Source organism: Pseudopipra pipra, chromosome 13 (assembly GCF_036250125.1).
Source record: "Pseudopipra pipra isolate bDixPip1 chromosome 13, bDixPip1.hap1, whole genome shotgun sequence".
Lineage (NCBI taxonomy): Eukaryota > Metazoa > Chordata > Aves > Passeriformes > Pipridae > Pseudopipra > Pseudopipra pipra.
This window is the reverse complement of record NC_087561.1, coordinates 8,105,322-8,122,246: the sequence shown is the minus strand read 5'-3', so window position 1 is coordinate 8,122,246 and position 16,925 is coordinate 8,105,322. Positions and strand designations below refer to the sequence as shown.

Below are 16,925 nucleotides of genomic sequence, written 5' to 3'. Positions count from 1 at the left end.
CCAGGCTGGCCACCCTCCCTCAAGGCATTTTTGTAAGAAGCACATGGGGGACTGGAGCAGGAGCTCAACAATCACATGCCATGTGAACAATCAGCTTTCTGCACTCCATCAGAAAGTGATTTTGGACCACAAGCTGATAGATACTATTTTAATAATGTGTTCATAAAGTAGCCAAGGCTTCCTGGACTGAAGACCAACATGCTCAAATGTACATTGCAGCTACAATACACGAGGAGTTTTTACTCTATAGCCACTGCAATGACTATAAATTTAATTTAAAACATGCTACTTGAGCCAAAACATTCAACATCCTTAAAGAGGGTAGAGACCAGGAAATCCTTATATGTCTACATATGTGTGGATTGCAACAATCCACAAAATCAAAAAGCTTAAAAATTCAGTACATAGGGAAAGTTCCCATGGGTTTGACTTTTATCAATAACAATTTTCTATTTTCAGAGGAAGTTAAAATTCACAGACTCTGTTGCATAAATATGTTGAAATGATAGCTATTTTTGTACAACTCTTACCATGACAACAAAAAAAATATTATAAATATCTGCTTTTTAGGGACTGATGCTGTATATTTTGCACAATAGATGTTCTGAAATTTACTGAAGGACAAAACCTCTAGTTGTTCTAGTGCTCTTCTGTACTCTTGCTCTAGCAATTCCCATTTGTGCTTTTCCAGCTGCAGGAAACAAGCTCACTCTAACACAAGAACCCTTCTTTAAAAGCTGGTGGTATGGATAATCTGGAGTTTCATCTCTAGATTTGGCTTAGAAAACTAGTAGTTGAAGATTTTGTGTGTCATTCCTGTTCTATTGAACATCTAGGCTGGTTTTCTCCCTCCAATGCAGCATTCAGAACATTCCCACAACTCCTCTACTTCAGAGTCCTCTTTTATAAAGGGTTCCTGTGGAGTACAAACTTTCCATATTCAAAATTACCATCTTGACATTTTCTTGCACACAGACTGTTCACAGAAGTTGTTTCCATACTATATCCTGTCAGTTGTTTTATTATAGTTCTTAATCACTGTCTAGAAGATTGACTACTGTGTAGGTGATAAGGTTGAGATACAAAGAGGGATGCAGGCATCTCAAGTACAAATTTAGACCTTTAAAACCCCTTGCTTAGCTTACCTAATTTAAAGGTGCTTGAGCCACTTTGGCACCTGAGTTGCTACTAAAATCCCACTTATTTGCCAGGTTTTGCTACTAGGTGATTACAACAACTTTGTTAAACTCTCTGGTTTCACAATCTGCATGACCTTACGCAGGTGTTGGTAAGGATCCTAAGGAGCATTACTCTCACAACAGATCTACTGGTACTGCCTGAGCACAAAGCACAGTGAGGGGGACAGTTCTTTACTCCCTGTAGTGACATGATGCCCTGAAGGCAGAGAGGAAAGGCTCTGTGAGCTACCCAGAAGGTAGGATAAATAAGACCATACTGCTGTCATCAGAGAAATTTTGGTATTTTGCTCCTGGATAAGTCAAGAGCTGCTAGGATAGAAGCATCCAAAATTGGGTCTGTGGATTCCACCCTGTGGAATAGGTAGTACCTTGTTGTGGATTAGACCAGGATTTACAAAAGCTAATTTAACTAAATTGCATTTACATTTAAATGAGGAATATTTCCAATAATTGCTGAATGAGGTGCAGACAGCAATAGATTAAGAATCTTAATTTTCAGGAAGAAAAAGGGAAGGAAAGAGCCATTATTTTTGGCATATCTGCAAAATAAGCAGCAATCGGTTGAAAAACATCCCATGTTTCTTCATTGTATATCTCATACCCTTGACTTATCCTATTTCTTAAATCAATACATTACTACATCAGGTATTTCTGGTTCCCTCTGGACTGATTTAAACATGCAGGATAATTAATTTTCATTGGAGTGCTTCTTCACTGCCTTAAATTTCTCATGTTTTAAATTCTGCAGCAACACATATTAAATGTTCCAATCCTTAACTACTATGTTTTCAATAGAAATCTTGCTCACCAGATATCTTTTTGCAAACTCTTGCAACTCTACCGGAGATACAAATCAAACTAGTCACAGAGCGTTTTTTTCTTTTCAATGAAATATATGGTAGTAAGAAGAGTCTTTCTACAATGTCAGACAATGTACAGCAGGGAAACTTCAATCATCCTTTTAATTAGCAGAGCAGTAATAGGAAAAGCTCCTCACAAATTAAAGAAAGAGGACAGTTAGATGGAATTAAGTAAGTACATCATTTCTTAAGAACAAAACAGTGAAGGGTGTTTCTAGTGTAATTAAAAAGTTCTTGAGATTTGTCTAAAATAGGGAGCAGAGTAGAAGTACCAATGTGGAACAGAGCAGTCTATAGAAAAGGCACAACATTACATCACATACTGAGGGAATTTCAAGGCTATTTTCACTGCTGCAAGTAGTGAATATCCTTGTCCTTGGTGAATGAGAATGACTGACACCCATACACTTTCTACAGTTTCTACAGTTTCCTATATCTGAAGAGTTCCTGATTATGATGAAATGGTTTCACCTAATTATTTTTTCAAGTTGCAGTTTTTGATGTTTAATTTTGAAACCTATTTGAGATGTCTTGAACTATATTAATACACTGCATTATGCCTCCATTTCTTTTTGAAGCACTTTACTTTAAAAAATGCAGACTTCTAATGATTTTTAAATTACTCCACTCTGCACATATCAATTTACAACAATTACAACATTTTGCATTTTTCAAAGCACTTCAGTTTTAAAGAGGTTTTATGCTTTACAAGACACCGAAGGAAGAGGCTGCTGATCCATTTTTACCCTTTGTAAAATTACCACCAATCTTGCTAGGAGAGCTTAACCAAAAATAGATATGCTAAATATATACCATCTCCATATAATCATTTTAGGATGAATGTTTTTGTGACTAAGAACTGCCAGTATTCTTTTCCCAATCATAATTAGGTTGCTTCAGTGATATAAATGGATTCAGTGGAATTATGACAAATGTCCTGGAGTAAGGGGACAGAAACTGGCCTACTTTGGCTGAATAGAGTCTAGAGAAACGAATGCAGGACAAGATGTCAGAGGCATCAGCTCTGCCACAGATTTCTCAGTCTATAATATTTCAGTGCTGCAATTAATTAGTGACTCAGGGCTGGATTCTCACCTGAAACACACTGGGATTGCACTGGTGGTATCACTGCAGTTACACTAATTTATGCTAGTTAAGGCTCTGCCCCCCTGAACAACTCTGTCATCCATTTTCTCTTGATATTTAATCTCAAGCCTCCATGTTAAAGTTGTCAATCTGAGAACAGAAGATGAGTTTTTTTGTTCAGTTTGTTGATGCTGCACCTTCAATTATCCAGAGCTTCCCTTCTACCTGACATGAACAGTCAGTACTCACGAGTTTGATTTTTTCTTTCTGAAAAGCACTGCCTATACGCCTCAAAGGGAGATGACTCATTAACATCAAGGGATTTTGGATGACAGCCTATAAATAAAGCAACAAAGATGCACAGACAGAAAGTAGAAAGTTGACTATTCTGAAGTCCTGGTGACATTAAAATAGTGTACTGTCAGTCTTCCATCCTACTGGCTGTGTCACATATGCAGTAAATCATGCCCATACTGCACAGGTCAGCTGAGCTCTGTGTTCAAGGTCTGACTAATAGTGGATTTTCACATACTACCATAACTGGATTCAGCTGGTGTAAAGATGCTGAGACTCTGAAACACTCCAAGGACGACCTTTTGCAGTACAGGTGGTTTTCACAAAACATGTTATACAATCAGTCTCACTTAGAGCAAAGCCTGAAATTCCTGTTCTCTATCCACATCTTTTAGAGGCAGGGGAAGACTAAACGAGAAGTGGAGCCCAATACCTCGTGCATTTCTCTTGGGCACAGATGGCTAAACTGGTAAGGGATAAATGTCTTTGAGCATTTTTGTGTGACTCACACAAGGATGAACAAACTAGGAAAAACTAGAATTAAATGCGGAAAGCGATAAACAAGATAGTTAGGAACTAGTTTGAACACAGAATACTCATATTTATATTTTTTTTTTTTTAGCGTAAGCGAAAGCCATTTCAATATTTAAAGACGACCTATTTGCTGTATGGTTGGTGTGACTAGCGGCCAACATCTTGGACAATGTGGAATTGTAAGCAGTGCTGGTGCTGTTTCTTTTTGTCTTGGAAAAACTTTGGGAATCCAAGTGGTGGAAAGACAGCTCTTCTCAGAGATGGCTGTGGACATCTGCCTGAGATTAGCTTAGCTTAACCCTAATGGCTCTGCCTCTCTAACTTTTAGGCAAAAGTGGACAGAACTCTCCTCATTCCTCATACGGTCCAAAGAAGACTGCAGAAAGCAGAACAGATAACTATTCAAGGGACAGCTGGTAAAAAACTTAAAGAAATAAAGTTACTGTAGGAAGAAGATGTATATTTCAACATAGACTATACCACAGATAAGGCAGCAAGCAATGTCTGCCTAGGCCATTGCAACTGGAATTACAACAGTGGTATCCCAGGTGCACCACTTGAAAGCTACTGGAATAACTCCATGCTGCTTCTCTAAAAATTTCTGACATTGGTATAATTTTGAAGCAGTGAAAGTCATGGCTTGTTTTTGACCTTCAGCATTCAAGCCAGTTGGAAAACTGGCAAAACAGGCTAATCCATCTCTGTCATGGTAAATACATGTCAGTCTATAATCACATAGAACAATTAAAACACTTTGATCTTGTCCATACAACAAACCAAATTTTAGGTAGTGACAGAAGGTGCTTTTTTAATTTCTTCTCCTGATGTCACATATGGCTGTAGAAAAGACACCCATCAATGTTGTTTTGATTGGTGTAGCTAAAAATCTGCCAATATTTTCCAAGTGAAATTCAGTTGATGTTGCCTAAAGAAGGCAGAAGAACCAGAAGCACATTATCTGTATGTTTGAATGTTAGCTGAGAGGAACGGCCTTTACAAAGAGGTGCATAAGCAGCAAGGCAAAGCCTGAATGAAAACCATGTCATCCCTGGGAGAGGTAAATTGAAATCTGAGCTAACAAAAGAAAATGACTTTTCATGGAAGTTCAATATTGTAGGGTAGAAAGAGGCCAAATATGTCTGAAACAGATATCCAGCTAAGGATATTGAAAGGATGGATCTTAACAGAGCTGAATAAAAAGCCATCATAAGTTGTGTCCTACAAGTAGTGCAGGATTAGCATTACTAAGTATCTGAATGACTTTCAAGCCATATTGAGCTGCTTTTATTGAGAAGCAATTCAAACACTTCAATGAAAACATATCCTAACAGCTGCTTTGGAGTTCTGCAAGAGGATTTTCTGGCCCTCAGGGGATGGCAACTGGCCAGAAGGAACTTTGGATTTAGGAGGAGTATCCTGAAGTGGTGCACTGAAATTAAGTTTTGGCAGTCCACAGGTCAGAGCAGAGATGGAGTGGACATTTGGAAGGACTACAGATAATTTGACAGTCTTTCACCTCACAGAAACACAATTGCAAGACTTTGCACCTATTCATACTGGGAGTGGAAGGTGCACTTCTTAGCAGAGAGGGCAGGGATAATTGAAACAATTTACTTAGGACATGGTAGACTATCCTTCATTTTTGGTCTTTGTGTGAAGCTTGAATTTGAAAACACTAAACAGAAACTATGAGTGTCAAACAAAAACTGAAGGATGAATTCTTTTTTTTATAACGTTCTACAGAAAATCAAACAGCATGAACAACATGGTCTTTTCAAGCCTCAAAAATCCATTAATGATTCCAGAGCTCAGGCCGGAGCTCCAAATACTGGCAATACTTCAGCATATGCATGGGTCACACAGTGACCCTTCATCTCTCTTCCTCCATATCCACACTGATTTTTATCTTTCCCCAGTCTTCCACTTGTGAAATGGAAGTTTGTATTGCCTGAAGAGATAGGGATGGGCAGGTAGGGGAAGGTATCATAGAGATAGCTCATCCCTTTTTAGGTGGGTCACACTGGATCTGGAAAACTATTCAAAAACGTTCTGGAAACTTTATTTCCCCCTTTTAAAGTATGCCAAGATACATTCATTTCTATTTACAAAAAACATAGAACTTTAACTAATCTATCCTTTATTTTGAAAGTACATGGAATTTCCTGGGGAACACAGAAATCCTCAGGACAAGAGTCTGTGTTCTTCAAGGTGATACAGAAAGGCAAATTTTCCCAGCACTGACAATGATGTGGTACAGAGATGGCAGGAAAGTGCAAGGGTTTGAGGCAGGCTGAGAGACCGCTCGTCTATCAGCTACAAGCTTTCCTTGTTTGATTCCAGATGAGCAGTCTGTGGTTTACCCTTTTCATCCTCTTCATAGTACAGAACCTCATGACTTTTTCCATTCACATACGACAGCTCATTTATTCTGACCTTGTTACTCCTTTTATGTTTTCTTACTTACTCATTTGATGTTTTCCTTCCTCACTAAAATCAAGCTTTATTTTCAAGATGCACAGCAATCACTGATCCTAGGAAGAACATCTCAAGCACAAATGAACATCTATATTTCAGTCTAACACTCAATGTATTGACAATACCATCCTGATTCTAGTCTAACACCTATGAAGAAATATATATTTGAAAGGAGAAGTCAGAAGTATCTGGCTATAAAGAGATGACTGCTGGTGGTTGTAAAGCCATCCTTTGATAACTCAGAAGACAGTAGAGATGAAGAGAGCTATTTTCCCTACTAGTTGATGGAGGTAAGGAAAAAAGTTGCCTTCTAAAAAATGATCAAAACAGCTTTGGAGGTTATTTATTAGTTTTTTGGTCCCTTACTTAATATCTAATTGCCCCATACAGCTGACACAACAGACCTTTCCAAGATTAACATCGTTTTTTGAGCTACAACAATATTGTATTAGAACAGAATTAGTCTGCATATTTTGTGAGCAAAAATTTAGTACATAGCTAACACCTTTCCTAATTATTTGCTACATTAATGGAAATACTACTATACTAACCTTCATGGAATATTTTTAACATATAATAAAATACAGGATCAAAATGAAAGCAACTGGTCTTTTGCTGAAAGCCAATAAAAATTCAATCCTTATCAAAGCAGGTGCCATATCCGACAGTGTCAGACTAAAATTACATGCATTAATTTTGGAGTGTAGAATGAATGCAGGGTCTTTGTAACAAACACTGAGAATTATTAGCATGTCAATATCTTGTTGCTTAAAAATTCATCATGCAGGGGGACATTTTGTAAGTCCCTACTTAAAGATCATAACCATACATTTTAAAAGATCTGAGCGGAAATTTATACTGTTCCAAGTGCTCTTTTGAATGATGATTTCTAAGAAAAATTGGTGACTTTGACCACTGGTTGTATTCCACTGCATTCAGCAAATCTGTCACTTGCATCTATTCTGTACTGGGATGTGCTACTTATCATCTGAGATTTTGGCTTTGTAAGCTCTAAAGGGGAAAAAATAGTAGTATGTACATTGGTAATGACACGCTCCATTACAGAGTAAAATGTGCAGAGTGCATTCATTTCAAGAAAACAAAATGTAAATGTACAAAGCACACAGGAAATCCACTTCAACTCTTAATCAAGTTTAGTGGGAATCTAACCTTGATGGTCCTCTAAGAAAGAATTTTTATCCTAGCATGAGAGAATGGATGGTCATTTTTGTTTAAAGATTTTTTTGACATAGCTTTCTTACTCATCAGCCACTGCATTTAGAATTTTTTTTTATATACTCCCAATCTCTCTCAGAATCGGGGATTCCCCAATTGCATGAGTCTGATCAGTGCTCAACAACTCAGGTGAGATTCATGCTTGCCTCTAGTGTGTGCCAGGAGGCACTTGCACTCTTATTGGACTACTGTTCTTGCTGTCACACCATCAGGCACACAACATTCTTGTCACAGGGAAAATCCATTTCTTATCCTTGGCAACTGAAAGCCAGTAGAAAGCACAGGCAATATTGATATAGCAAAATCTCCAGCATACCTGTAGAGCAGTCTGACCCTGTCCACTGTGGCTCACAGCTGCAGATTCCTGCATCCAGGAGGAAAGTCCCGTGCCCCGAGCACTGCTCCTGGCACACGGGAAGCGAAGTCTCACAGTTCACACCGCCCCAGCCTGTGGAGCAGTGACATTCCCCTTGGACACACACACCATGGCCAGAGCACATTGGATCCAAGCAGTCCTCTGGAAAGCAGGGAATATACAACTTAGAGCATAAAACTTGCAACTTCACACTGATTTACTAGTGAAATACAGCATCGGGGATTCAGAGCAATTCGGTAATTTTTGTGCAACCTAACTGGAACTATGTTAACAAACATAGTCTGTGTTAACATCTGCAAAAGTGTCAGCCAAAAACAAGGAAAAAAACAAGCATGGAGACAGTTAGAGGCCATATGAATCTGCTTGTCCTGGATATTGTCTTATTTTTAAAACATAGAGTCCCAGGACAGGTCTATTGGTCTAAGTCTGTGAAGTTTGTGCTTCAGCAGTGGGGTTGGGAAAGAGCTGGAGCAATTAATAACTACTTCTATAATCGTGCTTTGTATTTCTAGTTGGGTATTTGTGCTCTGTGTTTTATTTACATCTGGGAAAAGAAAGATTTATTCTTTCATATTCCTGTGGAAAACTATCTCTACAGCTGAAAATTTGCTACAAAAAATGGTCATCCATTAACCTCGAGTAGTGAATTTCTGACTCTATGCTTGCTGCAAAAAAAAAAAAATCTCATACACTCATAGAAAGTATGTGCTGGGCAATTGCAGGTAATGAACAGCTTCATAAAAGTCATAACGTACTGATGAACAATTTGCAAACAAAGAGCTAAATTTGTTCTCAATTTGGATTAAACTATTCCTAGTGAAAAATTCAGGAGCTCTGTAGAAGAATTTAAATCGGCTGGTTAGTCCTGTATGAGCAGCATACTCTTTCACAAAGCCCCAGCACTGTTTTAACAAGACAGGTTTTAAGCAGGAAGCAGCCTGCCTTCTCTGGAGGCTGCAGGAAGGCTGTGGAGCTGAACAGGATCTGTGGGGTCTGAGCATGGGAAACAATTAACCAGCAGCCCATCCATGTTAGATCACGCTTCAGGCTGACGGTAAAGAGGCACTGTGAAAGTTCTGCTATGTATTTTTCAAGTATCAGCACAAGTACTGTTTTAATAATTAAATTGTAAACTTAACAAACAGTACTCTGTGCTATGGGAATGAAGAGATGCTCTCTGCTTCAGGAAGGGAAGGCTAAATACTTCAGACACAGAGATTAATGGCCTCCAGTTTATAGGACCTTTTGACCTAAAAATAAAGAAGTAATGCTTTTTCTTTTGAACTGCTACACTACCAATTCAAGATCTAATTTCAGGATTTATTTTTTTATCTTTTTCAGCCTTCCAGGCTTGTGCATAGCACCATGTAATTCTGAAAGAGGGGAATCAGTGTTTCTGGACAATGCACATCTTGCTAAGCATAGGACAAAAATACACGACAATTTTCTCTCATCCTGAGACAGCTCTTTATTTTGCTGATATTTTAAAATTAATTGAGGGACTCCATTTTAGGAAAGATAATCTGACAGGACAAATTCAAAGGACTCCCGCAGCAATGAATACATGCAGCTACTGGTGCTCCCTGGATAGTACATCTGTTACTATGTCCGCTATGTTAACAGTACTGCTAGAAGACTAAAATCATATTTACATACAATAATATAATCTCAATTAATTCGTGACAGAATTATCTCACTACTGCACAAATTATGTTGTACAATACCAACTGAACAGTCATGTCAAGCGCACAATGATACAATAAAAACCCACCATACTCAGTTTACACAGGTTTGTTTCACCCACCATATTTCTACATAATTTCACCTTTTTTCACAACAAAAAAGTTGTTTACTATAAAAATCCAGTGTTTTCACACTCTTGGTTTCAATAGCTGTCTGAGTACATTTACGTCAATTTTTTTCCCTAACCATTTTGCAGTGTCACATTATGGCAAGAAACAAAGCAACTAAAACCAGCAGTCAGCCTCTCACCAGCTACAGGTTTGTCAGCAGCATGACCTCAGAGAGGAAATCTGTGTATTACCTGCTTTTCCCCATTTGGGTTTTCTACTAACAACTGACTATGTCGGATGTGTTCTCTTGATTGTCCCTTTAAAAACCATTCCAGGTATGTCAGATCCATCAAATCCATCCTGGACATTTTTCTGACTAGAGAATTCAAGCCACATAAAAAGCCTCCTCTGTGTGCTACTCAAAAGAATTACCGAAAATCTATATAGCAGGAAGCACAAAGTATGCTGTCACCAGCTTCAGGCTAAGGGGACTAGTGAAAAATCATCAAATCAGGGCAAGCATGAGGAAGAGTTCTGCTTTCCAAGGCTATGCACAGGGGAAGAAAGTCAAAGCTGATGAGCTATCTCAGACATGCTAAGAGGGAAACAACAACTGCTTCTGTCTATACATGAAGGCAGAGACACATCAGAACCAAACCCAGTAAAAATACAGTTACTTGTTCTCATAATTTCCCACTTTTTATTAGCCAAGCCTTAAAGGATGCCAGTTTAGTACCCTGAACACAGGCTCCCAGTAAAAATGACATATGACAACAGAATTACACAATATGCTCTAGTAAACTGAGCCTGTTTGCTGCTCTTTTGGTTTTATATTGTCAGAAAAATCTAAGATGTGGCAGAATGAAGAAAGGGAAAAGCTGATTACGATCGTCTGATTACTCTGGAGAACAACCACATCATATTTTGTTTAAATGATCTTCTGACTGCCTTACCCTGAGTTTTTAGCCCAGTAAAAAAGCCTGGGCAGGCTCTCTGATGGTGTGTGCTAAGGGACCATGGTTAGAGGCAGCAAGGAGGGCTGGGGACACCAGCCAGCCTTCCTCAAAATAGTATCTGGAGCCTGACAGAAGAAAAGCAGAGATAAAAAAATTAAGATAGTCTCACAACTTTCACAGAAAAAAAAGAAATCCTTTCTTCCTGGGACGTTTTCCAGGAAACTTTCGGAGGATTGAGAATACACTGCTGGCAAAAACTTCCACCCAGTTCTGGTCTTGCTATTGAGCTTCAATGGAGGAGGAGAACAGAAATCATCTGAGAACTATAGTCCCCTTGGACCAAAAGAGAAACTGAGTATTTCAGAGGATTGCCCATGCTACAAATATTAGATGGTCTTATTAGACAGTGATAAATAATTTTATCCTTTTGAATAAAAACGTGATCAGCCCACTGACTGTTACTGAGACCTGAATACCTTTACCTTCCAAAATGTTCTATTTTAACATTATTTTCTATGAGGCAGTAAAGGAAAGGTAGTTTTGAGCAAAACGGTCAGTACTGCTTCACAGAAAGCTAATCACACATACGTGAGTTTTTAACTACCTTGAAACAGGAGCGGAGATTAAAGACAAAAATCAACCCCCCTAGCTATAGAGAAGGAAACTTCACCAACCTTGCTCGCAAATCTCTCCTTTGTATCCAGGGACACAGATGCAGACGCCCATGATACAAGTACCATGGCCAAAGCAGGTTGGATCAATACACTGCTCTTCTGGAACATCACACTCCGGTCCTTTCCACCCATTTCGACACACACAGTGACCTTTCTCATATTCTCCATTTCCACTGCACAGCACTGGACAGGAATCTGAAGAAGGTAGATTGACCTTTTTAATGTATTTACATACTTACATAGATTAACATTTATTGCATTTATTGTTCTGTAAAATTGCTTTTCCACTCCAGCTCCTCGATCCTCCATTTGGTTCAAGGGTTGTAACAGATTGAAATCTTTGAACTAGGTAGTGCAGCAGTAATACAATGTCCTCATCTCCTCAGTCTGTCTCACTTGTATACCTTAATTTTGACCTGAAATGGGATATCTTAGAAGAAAAAAATAATTCTCTCCCCTTGATTGGCCTCTGCAGAAAACTTGCAGTGATGCCTGCTTATGATTTTCAGTAAGATTAATATTTCTTTCCTGTGTACTGAAGCATGATTCTGCCCTTTTTCCTTCTAAGACTTGATGTTACTGAGGTTTTAGCCATTACTAATCTGTATGTAAACCAGCAATGTGGAATCTTAGTTTTACAATCCAGTATCTATTTCTGAGCCAATCGAGGTCTTAAAAAAAAAAAAATAAAGGCAACCCTACATTTGAGGAGACATTGGAAAAACATGAGAACTTCTGGACATCATATGCAGCAGATGATGGATAATACCGACAGAAATATCTGAAAAAGAAATAAGGTCACTTAACATGTTTTTTGCCTTAATGCTGGAAAACTGTCTGTAAGCTGCTTTAGGTTTCTTATCTACACTCTATTCAAGTTAAGACCATAGAAGCATTTGATTTACTTATGTTTTCTCCAGAGTGAAACTGTTTGTCACTTTTAAATAACAGAAAACATTATGCAAAGCTAACACACTTAATAAAAATTGTATTTTACAATTATGGAGAGGATGCAAAGAGGGATGGAGGAACTTATTAACTCTGAAAGTCAGGGAGGGAGAAGTGGTTGATGCATGTTAACTCAAGTACAGCATCAAGAAACTTTCCACATGTGTGCTTATACTGTATCTGCCATCTGGCTGGAAAAAGGAATTTAATCTCCTTTAATCACTTTGAATCTTTGCAAGCCCAGCAGTCACACACCATAATCATGATCCCTGTCATGCACTGTGGGTCAGTTAATATGAGATTACCTTTTGCACAATCAGGACCGAGGAATCCCGGGAAACAGTGGCAGTGCCCTGAGATACATTCTCCGTTCCCATTACAATTAGTAGAGCAGTCATCCAGGATTTCTATTTATTCAGAAAATTGTGCACAAAGAAAAACAGAAATTGGTTGAATTTGAAATGAATGGCATCTTCACCTCACTCTGCAGGACACATCTCAACATACAAATAGGTGCAGAGGCAGTAAAAAGCCCATTTTCATTCATAGGGAGCATAAAACAAAATTCCTGTTCAAGCAGCTTACAAATATTTATTAGATTTTGTCCTGACAGCTTTGAGATAACAGGTGCATCATTTATATTACACCAAAAAGCTTTTAAAGTAAGTGTTCATGTAAAATTTACCACCATTAAAAGCACTGCAGGATCCTGAGTATTTGCTGAAAAATGTCCATCTTAAACCCTTTCTTTTATTGCTGAAGTAATTTGTTTGAAACCTGTTTATAGAGTAAATTGCCTTCTAAGGTGTTCATTTGAACCATGTGAATTGAATCCCTTGGAGAAGGGCAGGATTTCCACTTCTATACAATCAGATAAACAAAAAACCAGTCTTGTGTACGGTGATGAAATTCAATGCAATAAAGGACTAAGAACTAGATTTAAAGGAAAAAAACCCACCTTCAGTTCTGATCTTAAACTTGCCTACATTTTATCACACAGCTCCGGATAGCAAGCCGCTTAACCTCACACATCTGAGGACAGGCTCATATCTGTACATGGATTAGCAGGTTTTAATTTACACCTGTATTTCCTACAGGAAAGCAGTAGATTCACTGATTTATATGGGGTTTGAATAAAGAATATGAAGTAAATTCAAGCTAAGATGATCCTGCATGGAGCAGGTCACTGTCAGGTCAGCTCTAGGGCTGAGGGGCTCTGCAGCCCACGCAGGTGCTGTGCTGGATGGGAGAGGAGGGGACCTGTGACTGTTACACGGGCAGGTGCACTAACAGATGTGGGAGGTACCTCTGACTATAGGAAGATGGGAGACAGGACTCCTTTGTCACAAAATAACAACTGTTGAGGAAAAAGAAAAAACCCCAGCTCCTTTTTAAGAGTATCTGTCCACAGCAAGTTATTTGGGAGGAAAAGCTTTCTCAAGAAAGAGCGTACCATTGGAATATTTAATCTGCTATGCTTTTAAATTCAAACACTGTCAAATGATGCATTATAAGCAGATCCTACAACTAATAAACATAAATGAAATAACTGTATTTTGATCTTATTTATGAGCACTTGGACAGATAAGGATTGGTTCCTCTTGAAAATGCCTACTGTTATTTGCCTACTGTTATTTGGGCTATCGTTTATATTAAAGAAGAGATACTTGATATGTATCTATTCATCAGATACCCATAACCTGGACACAGATATCTGTTTCAAAGTCAAAAAAACAGCTCATTTTTAGAGGTAAGTTTTTTCACAGGTATGCTGCTTGTTATTAATTTTTCATACTGCTGTTCATTATCAACTCTTCTCTTGCTCTGTGTGTGCTCTTGCCTGCCTTCTCAGTTTTCCGGAATCACATGGTAAATGACCCCTACATTGACCTGAAATAAAGAATTAATGGTTTGAGAAGTTACTTCCCCTCAGTGCAATGTCCAGTTTGGGCTGCCCTTTATTTAGCTAACAAAACTTGAGGCATGCTACATTTTGTATGCAAATCACCCTCCTCAAGGGAAAGTCTGATCTGAGCTTTAGCTAAAGTGTCAGCAAAATCAATTTTGTACATAACTAACACTGAGCATCTTGAAATACTACCTAGCAGACGCTGATGAGGAGGGCATGACTGGTTCACAGTAGCACACAGCAGAGATGCATCCAAGCTCTTGCTCTAGTCTGAGTGTTTCTGGTCCTGGCTGATTCCTTTGTCAGCAGAGATGTCAAATATGACACCAGCCCAATCTGGGTAAGAAGTATGGCTCAAGGAATTTTATTTTTGTTTTTGGAAACCCCCAGAGAGACAGCTAGGAACCGTTCTGCGCAGAAACCCAGGAGAAGTAGATACCCAGGTTATGAAAACAAAACAGCTAGCACTGTTTTCAAATGCATCTGCAATAGATTCTTGCTGCAGCATGAACAGTCTTTTTCCCAAAAATGTCTTCTTGCAGCCATTTTGAAGATGAAATATAAGGATTCCTGCCTGCACTGTGTCTCACATGCTTTCCTCTTTAACACACAGTTTGTTCTGCCTATTGGCCACATAAGGGGATGGACAACTTCCTTTTTACCAACTACAACAAGAACTAAACTGCAGCAATTAATTTCATCTTTTTTTTTTTGAGAGCTTATGCTACTAAATGAAACCCCCCTGTATAAACACTGCTATCTTACAGCAGAAATAAACAAGGGGGCAGGAATTTGGATTCCGATCTGGGCTGGAGTTTGGCCAGGTTTTATAATCTTTGTACAGAATCTGCAACCATGCTTCACAAATCACTTGAATATTATTTTCTCATATGGCATTGAATAATGGCATATTTTCTTGCTTGCAAAAGATTAACTTTCCTGAACAGAGCAGATATGAACTTTTATACCAGAACCAGCCATTAAAACTCCATCTCAATTTCTAATTTTCTTTTTCTATAAGTCCTTCAGAATCTTGTTATTTGAATCATACTGTCCTGCTCTGCAAGGTGTTCACCACAAAGTAAAAATAGTATCCACTTTTTCTGTAGAGCAGATGGCATGTCCATTACTAGTAAAGACATCTTGCTAAACATATGGTAGGACAGGTTAACTAAAGGGTATAGTGGTTAAAGTCTTGCAGCAAACCGAGACTGTCATAAATACAACACTTTACCTAAATTTAAATTCTGAAAAAGCTCTACGTGTGAGGACTGCTCACTCACCTACCTCTGCAAACACTTTTCCACCTATATGTGTTAAAAAGGCAGTAGGAATCTGATATGCAATCAGGACACTGCCTCCTGTATTTGCCCTCTGTGTTCCAAACAAAATGGTGCATTTGAATAACTGGGTAAAACAACACAACCAAACCACAACCAAAATCCACAAAAGCCACCTTTTAGATTTTCTAACTTCTAACTGACTCAAATACTGGAAATAAAAACTAAAAGCCTGGATAATTTTTGTAGAATTTATGGTTCCCATGTAACCCAGTAGAGAGGGCAGATATAATCTCTTTTATTTTGAACAAGATAATACCAGAATTTACTCAAGCATTTAAGCTATCACATAAAAATCTTAACACAGAAAAACTTCACACTTAATTAATTTGATAACATCCATCTTTAATACACAAATGTTGCTATTTGTCTAATATTGGCTTAAACATGAAGTTGCTCCACTGAGGTGAATTAAACTAAGCTGAAATAAAACATGTTTAAGACAATACTTAAAAGAAGTTGGAACTAAAGTCAATAATTTTCAAATGTATCTTTCCAACGTAATAAGCAGAATAACAATTTTACTGTAATTGTTCTTACCAATTGCTGTAGTTAGTACAAACACTTGCTCCACTTTCTTTCCATCATTGTAGAAAGCCATGTGCCAAGCTCCTTGATCCATATACTCGATGAAACCTGTCTCTTGCAGTGAAGTTAAGATCAGGTTCCTGGGAGCTTGCTGGGGCTCCTCTGAGTTTTTTGGATCCTGTTTAATTAACTGTTTTCCATCCATCAGTTTTACAAAATCAAACTGAAATAATAATGAGCAAAAATTAACCAGCTAGCAAATATTCATGAATCTACTCTGCATGTCTCCTTCAAACAGGAATAAACAGTTGAAATCTTATGAGGAATTGCCTAAGGATTCGCCAATGTGGACAGCAGTTGCATAACCCAGTCTGTTCAGCTTCAGGTTACACATAAAAAGCATTATGGTAGGTCAGAAATCTGGCATCAAAACTTGCTGTTTGCTGTGGCAGGGTAAATTCAGACTTGCTGCACCAAATATAGCAGATTTACTCCAAAAATTACATCTCTTTAATGGAAATAATTCCAAAATTCCCAAGCTGTAGTCCCCATGTTATGCAGCTATTCATCTCAAATGCCAAGAACAGATTAAAGAACCTATTGTTCTATACCAGATTTTTATATCTTTGCCCCTTACTATCGATATCATATATCAAAACCTAAATATACTTTTTATTTATATTTGATTTTATTAATACAAATAAGTATATATTTTTT

At 38.1% G+C, this 16,925-nt stretch overlaps 1 protein-coding gene across 7 annotated transcripts in view; it reads right to left on the bottom strand.

Annotated features, from left to right (window-relative positions):
* Positions 1–16,925, bottom strand: part of TENM1 (teneurin transmembrane protein 1) — a 755,935-nt gene that overhangs the window by 108,268 nt on the left and 630,742 nt on the right. For all 7 annotated transcript variants that reach the window (XM_064669852.1, XM_064669856.1, XM_064669858.1 and 4 more), the window contains 4 exons: positions 16,221–16,431; positions 12,737–12,838; positions 11,484–11,678; positions 8,001–8,201 (listed from right to left, as the gene is read on the bottom strand). In XM_064669852.1, the coding sequence (XP_064525922.1) occupies positions 8,001–8,201; positions 11,484–11,678; positions 12,737–12,838; positions 16,221–16,431 (709 nt within the window). The remainder of the gene's footprint in view (positions 1–8,000; positions 8,202–11,483; positions 11,679–12,736; positions 12,839–16,220; positions 16,432–16,925) is intronic.